At 40.4% G+C, this 6,933-nt stretch overlaps 1 protein-coding gene across 1 annotated transcript; it reads left to right on the top strand.

The window, feature by feature from the left end:
• The first annotated feature begins 975 nt into the window (after window positions 1–975).
• LOC143846526 (uncharacterized) lies at window positions 976–6,933 on the top strand. The gene is made up of 2 exons (XM_077354978.1): window positions 976–1,413; window positions 6,892–6,933. Exons 1-2 carry the CDS (start codon window positions 976–978, stop codon window positions 6,931–6,933), a joined length of 480 nt encoding a protein of 159 aa, XP_077211093.1.

Raw genomic sequence — 6,933 nt, 5'->3', positions numbered from 1 at the left:
TTTGGTCTCAAAAATGCTGGAGCTACCTATCAGAGGGCTGCGACAACTCTTCTTCATGACATGATTCATAAGGAGGTCGAGGTCTATGTCGATGACATGATTGTCAAAGGCAGGACTCGGCCAGAGCATACAGTCGCTTTGAGAAAGTTCTTTGAGCGAATCCGAAAGTTTCAACTTCGTTTGAACCCAAATAAATGTGTATTTGGGGTCACATCAGGGAAGTTGCTAGGATTCATGGTCAGTGAAAGAGGAATCGAAGTGGACCCTCAGAAGATCAAGGCTATCCAAGAAATGCAACCACCAAAGACAGAAAAACAAATTCGTGGATTCCTTGGCAAAGTGCAATACTTGAGGAGATTCATATCTCATTTAACTATGACATGTGAACCCATCTTCAAATTATTGAAAAAGAATTCCTCCAAGAAATGGAATGAAGAATGTCATGAAGCATTTGAAAAAGTCAAGCAATGTTTGTCTTTACCTCCTGTCTTATCCCCAGTGATTCCTGGTCAACCATTGTTGATGTATTTGTCCATCACAGATACGGCAATGGGTTGTATGCTTGCTCAGCAAGATGTAGGATCTAAGAAGGAGAAGCCTATCTACTACATCAGTAAGAAAATGCTAGAGTACGAGATAAAGTACACTCTCTTGGAAAAGACTTGTCTAGCATTAGTCTGGGCGACTCAAAGACTTAGACATTATCTCTTATCGAATAAGGTATTTTTGCTTTCACGGATGGATCCGTTGAAGTACTTATTCGAGAAGCCCGCCCTTACAGGAAGAACTGCAAGGTGGTTGCTATTGTTATCTGAGTTTGACATCACATACGTCACTCAGAAATCTGTCAAAGGACGGGTTATTGCTGAGCAGTTAGCTGATGCTCCTGTTGAGGAGAATGCTTTTCTGAAAGTTGAGTTTCCTGATGAAGAAATCATGGAACTTGAAGAAGAAATTCCAAATACCAGATGGACAATGTACTTTGATGGAGCCGTTAACAATCGAGGACAAGGAATAGGAGCAGTGCTTGTATCTCCCAAGAAAGAATACATCCCGATATCCATCAAGTTACAATTCGAATGTACAAATAACATGGCAGAGTACGAAGCTTGTATCGCAGGACTTGAGGCAGCTTTAATTTTGAAAGTCCAAGAGATTGATGTATTTGGAGATTCAATTCTGATAATTTGTCAAACCAATGGTAATTGGAAGACAAGAGAATCAAAATTGATCCCGTATAATTTCTATCTCGAATCTCTGGCCAAGAAATTCAAGAGTATTTCATTTACCCATCTGTCGAGAACCAAGAATCATTTTGCAGACGCCTTGGCTACCTTAGCCTCGATGTTGGATATTTCTGAGACAATGGAGGTCCAGCCTTTAGCTGTGAGGTCGCAATGGGCTCCAGCGCATGTAAATGCCATTGAAATATCAGCGCAATGTCCAGATGGAAAACCGTGGTATACTGATATCCGAAATCTCATTTCAGGCAAGGGGCATCCCCCTGAAGCTTCCAGCAAAGAAAGAAAAACTCTTCAGAGATTCGCCGCTAACTTCATCATTTGTGGTGAAGAATTGTACAGAAGATCCTTTGATGGGATTCAGCTTCTATGTGTTGATGAAGATCAGGCTGCAGAGCTCATAGAACAAACACATGAAGGTGTTTGTGGTCCTCACATGAATGGTAAAATGCTATCAAGGAAGATCCTTAGACTCGGTTTCTATTGGCCCTCAATGGAAACAGATTGTTTCGCATTTGTGAAGAAATGTCATAAATGCCAAGTCTATGCGAATCTTATTCATGTGCCTCCGTCAGAGCTGCATTCTATGACCTCGCCATGGCCATTTTCAGTATGGGGGATTGATATCATTGGCAAAGTCTATCCTAAGTCGTCAAGTGGGCACGAGTACATCTTGGTGGCCATTGACTATTTCCCGAAGTGGATAGAAGCTGCTTCATATGCTTCCATAACTTCCAATACAGTTGCGAAGTTCATCCGTGCAAACATCATTTGCAGATATGGAGTACCTCATGAGTTGATTTCTGACAATGGATCTCACTTCAAGAAAGAGGTAGTGCACCTGTGCGAAGAATTTAAAATCAAGCATCACAAGTCATCTCCTTACAGACCGCAGACAAATGGTGCTGTAGAGGCGGCAAATAAGAATATCAAGGTCATAATCAGCAAAATGACTGAAACTTATAAAGATTGGTCGAATAAACTCCCGTATGCTTTGTGGGCTTACAGGACGTCGATCAGATCCTCTACAGGTGTGACTCCGTACTCTCTAGTTTACGGAATGGAAGCAGTCCTCCCTATTGAAGTGAGAATCCCGTCTTTAAGAGTTATGATGGAAGCGAATCTGCCAGAGTCTGAGTGGGCCAAAGCCAGACATGATGAATTGCAGATGATTGATGAAAAGAGGCTCAGAGCCTTATACCACATCCAAGGGTATCAGAGAAGAATCGAAAGGGCATTCAATAAGAAAGTCAAGGTTCGAGACCTGAAACCAGGAGATCTCGTCTTGAAATCTTATCGAGCACCGGTGTTCGATCCCAGAGGAAAATTCAGGCCAAACTGGTCTGGTCCTTACATTGTTGATGAAGTCCTGCCTGGAAAAGCCGTAAGACTCCTCAATGAAAATGGTGAAAAATTAACAGAACCTACAAACCTGGATCAACTAAAGAAGTACTATGCTTAAATACACCAGGAGGCCATCCTTGATCGATCAGAGCCAAAAGCTAACAACCCAAAAGTCAAAATACCGTTTGCAAACCCTTTGGGCCTATATAAAAAAAAAAAAAAAAATCCCTTTTTCTTGACAAACACAAACCAGGGGCATCTTTTATGACTTGCGTCATAAAAGATAGTAAGCTTGAACTACGTTCTGACCTGATTCCTTTCTACAGGATACGTAGGCCACCTGATTAATTCGGGTTCGGTCAAATTTTTCAAATCCTTCAAATCTTTCAAATCCTTGAAAATATGAAAAAAAAAAAAAAAAAAAAACAAAAAATCCTTGAAATCCCAAAAATGGGCGAACTACGCGGACCTGATTCCCATTTTCTTTGGGGATACGTAGGCAGTCTGGAGGGCCAGATTCGGTTAAATACATAAACAAACCAAAAGTTTAACCTGTTTGAACCCAAACCTACCTAAAAGTCCTTCTGGTGTATTTTAGGTCCAGGTTTGTAGAGAAACAGAAAGAAAGAAAAAATGATGGAGTCTTAGACCCGCTAGACTGAAAACCCGAAAGGGCAGTCTAGGCAAAAATTAGGGTCATTCACCTGCTAAGTTGAAAACCCGAAAGGGCGGCTTAGGCAAAAATCAAGGAGCAGAGCCTGCTGGATGGAAAATCTGCAAGGGCAGACAGTCCAGGCAAAATATAATGCAGGCGGTCCGCCAAATCAAAAACCTGAAAAGGTGATTTGGTCATGGCAGTGACTTCAAAAAGATAAAACCTCTGAATGCCAGCAAGACTTTTATTTCTTCTGAGGCATTACTCTGAAGTCTGAGTAAGCGCCAGTAGAGATTCTTCTGACACTCTATAAGCTAAGGAGTTAAGACTAAGCAAACCAAAGGGATAATAACCATGACGGAAAACCTGAAAAAAGGAATGAAACACCTTTAAATACGGTTTTTAAAAGATTCTAAGAAGTGGTAGACTATACCATTTTAAAATACTTATCAGGCTGAAAAGCAGATTCAGTTTCTCTTAGAATCCAAGTCATGGTCGAAGTCCTCCTTTGTTGTTAGCCACAGTTCAGTCCTTGTCAAAGTCAAGGTTAAACTCCAAGGTATTGTGTGGGGAGTCCTGTGTGGTCAATGTCTCTCCAAGGTTGGAGTGATAGAAAAATGATGAGGTTGTAGATTCTCGAAAGTAATACAGAGCAGAGCAGAGTTCAGAAGGATAGTACTCAGACCATTCGAAGTATTGGCAGCGGACAGAAAGAGAAGAAGATTATCCGATTCAGTCTGTTGTATTTGAAAAGATTTGTAACTTCAAAAATTCAGGAAATGAAAACCTTTTCTACAATGTTCCCTATGTTTGTTCTCCTATGAATTTGTCATGGAAGTAAATTTGTACTAGGGGCATCTTTTATAACCTGTTCAGGTTATAAAAGATATCAAGTGAACTCTGATAATTGAGATAATTACTTTCATTAAATAAAGATAAGAAGAGATTCAGTAGAGTTTTAGTCAAATTCCTCTGAGAGTCTTTCTTATCCTCTTATTGAAAAATCTATCTCATAATCCCCAGTGGAGTTTCTATCCATAAAATATAAATAAACCAAGCATTCAAATTAAATCATCTGCATCTGTGCATAAACCATCATTGCCTCCGAGCATAAATCCTTGCCTCCGAGCATAAAACCCTGCCTCCGAGCATAAATCATTGCCTCCGAGCATAAATTCCCAGCCTCCTAGCATAAATTCCTTGCCTCCGAGCATAAAACCCTGCCTCCGAGCATAAATCCCTGCCTCCGAGCATAATTCCCTGCCTCCGAGCATAATTCCCTGCCTCCGAGCATAAATCATTGCCTCCGAGCATAAATCCTTGCCTCCGAGCATAAAACCCTGCCTCCGAGCATAAATCCTTGCTTCTATGCATAAATCCTTGCCTCTGAGCATAAAACTTTGTTTCCAAGTATAAATTTTGGCCTCCGAGCATAAATCCTTGCTTCCAAGCATAAATCCTCGCCTCTGAGCATAAAACCATGATTTTGAACATAGAAACAAGCCTCTGTGCAAAAACTCAGGCCTCCGAGCTAAAATTCACTAGCATCTAAGCTAAAACCTTTCAACCTCCGTGCGTAAACCACTCGCCTCTGAGCATAAAACCATCTGCCTCTGAACAAAAAAAAACAACATTCCTAACAAACCAAACCTCTAATAATCCAACCTTCACCAAGTCATTTTCTCCATCCTGTTCTCTAAATCAATTTTGGGGCTAGTCAAAATGTGACGTCTGTTCAACTTTGACATTCGCGCGACAAGCACGCTCTGCCAAAGAGGGGCATCTGTAGACACCCCATTTTGACTAAGCCCTAAACCTTCCCGGTTCGTGCCAAATCCATCCGAATCTCAGCATTAGGGTTCTAAACTTCACTCTAAGCTTGATTAAGGCTTTATTTTCCCCCCTGCAAAATTTCATCAAGATCGGAGCTCATTTGCCTAGCAAAAAGGCTGAGAGAATGTGTATAGTGCAATGAAGGGTGGCCCGCTAAATTTTCATTTTCCCCTAAAATCCTTGTATTTTAGAAAAAATCCAAGTCAAATCAAGCCCCTAAATACCCTTGAATACATTTTTAAAAGCCTTAAAACCTCGGAAAAGCCCCTGCAAAATTTCAGAAAAATCCGATAAAAAAATTCGGAAAAGACAAATGGAGTTAGTGCAGTTATCAAGCGTGGGGAGGGTGCATTAGCCAGCTGGGGTCGCGCATGTGTGCGCTTATCAAATGGAGTGCCGATATCAAATGCCTAAATTTCTATAAATATCATGTTTTTCCTCATTTAAAAAAAAAGAGGAAAAAGAGAATATTTTCGCAGAGAGAGAGGGAGAAAAACAGATCTCACCCGAACCCATATTTTCCGATCGCCTTCTCCGGCTGACCTCCGGCCAAGTCCAGTTGTATTCCGATCGTATTCCGGTCAAGTTTTCTACCTTGTTCTATCTTCATCTTCTTCTTTCTCAGCCATACCTTTTAGAAACCTAGATCTGTTTTTTTCTGCATATAGAACCCTAACATTTCTTTTCTTTTCTTCTCCGATCCTCTTCCTCGGTGAAAATCCGGTGAAGCTCCGGTCGATATCCTCTCGGTCTTCATCTTCCTTATTCTTCTGTAGAGCCTTAGGCTTTTGTCTATACCTTTGTGTCAAACCCTAATGAAAGAGAAACCGAGATTTCCCTAAATCTACTAACCCTAACCTTTCTCCTCCGATCTCCTTCTCCGGTGAGCTTGCCGGAGCTCCGGTCAGATTATTCTTCATTCATTTATCTGTTTTCTTCCTTTCGATTAGCTCTAGTTATTACCAATTTTTGTTTCTGCCATTCTTAAACCCTACCTGAACTTCGGCCAATTCCTTTGATATTAGAGAGGGGAATTTGAGAGAAATCAAAGGAGCTTGAGAAAAATTAAAACTTAAAAGAAGAAATTCGGATCTGAGAAAGAGGGAGGAGGGAGTCGATTTCCAGATCTGAGAAAGGAGAAAAAGAAAGAAAAATCCGTTCAAACCCTAACTTCGTCCTCTATTTTTTTTAAAAATTCTTAGATCTGTGCGGTTTAGCTCATCTTCTCCGAGATCTGATCTTCAATCGGAGAGCCGCAATCCAAAGCTCTAATGGCGGCAACGCTAAGCACGATAATTTGAAGAATTGCAAAAAGAGATCTGTGATCTGAGAGCAAAGAAAAAGAAGGAAAAAGGGCTCAGATCCGAGCAGAGGTGAAAGAAATCCAGAGCAAGAGGCAAGATCAGGGCTAGAATTCAAGAGAAAAGGTAACAATTCGTTTCATGTTTCATTTTCTTCAATTTTTGCATTGTTCTCTTGTCTACCATGAGTTTAGCTATGATCTCCTTCTTCAAGCCTTAGATCTACTTGTTTAAAAAAAATGAACCCTGTTATATTGCTCAGAATACTTCGGATCTGTATTTTCTTCACCATTTTCCATCCTTTGCAGTTTTTGATATGATTTGGCAAGTGATTTCCTCTATTAAGCCTTGTCATATCACGACAGTTGCCTTGCTATATCATGATTTTTCCATTCAGTCTGTGTGAATTGCTATATGTCCCTATTTGTTGCATGATTCTGTGTTCATACTTTTTCAAGATGTTATTTACTCATGCCTGTTTTTACTATCATTGGCTATGTATACTCTTATATTGTAGGTAGAGTATCTTGATATGAGAATATATTTCTATGGAGAATAA

The sequence above is a fragment of the Tasmannia lanceolata genome, unplaced genomic scaffold (assembly GCF_043159265.1).
Source record: "Tasmannia lanceolata isolate RefF3 unplaced genomic scaffold, GAP_Taslan_0.1 ptg000015l, whole genome shotgun sequence".
Lineage (NCBI taxonomy): Eukaryota > Viridiplantae > Streptophyta > Magnoliopsida > Canellales > Winteraceae > Tasmannia > Tasmannia lanceolata.
The sequence above is the reverse complement of the archived record's forward strand: the minus strand, read 5'-3'. Positions and strand labels throughout refer to the sequence as shown.

Coding starts and splice junctions, on each gene's coding strand:
- LOC143846526 (XM_077354978.1), top strand. CDS start 976: ATGTACTTTGATGGAGCCGTTAACAATCGAGGACAAGGAATAGGAGCA. Junction 1,414..6,891: donor CGCAATGGGCTCCAGCGCAT/GTAAATGCCATT, acceptor CTTATATTGTAG/GTAGAGTATCTTGATATGAG.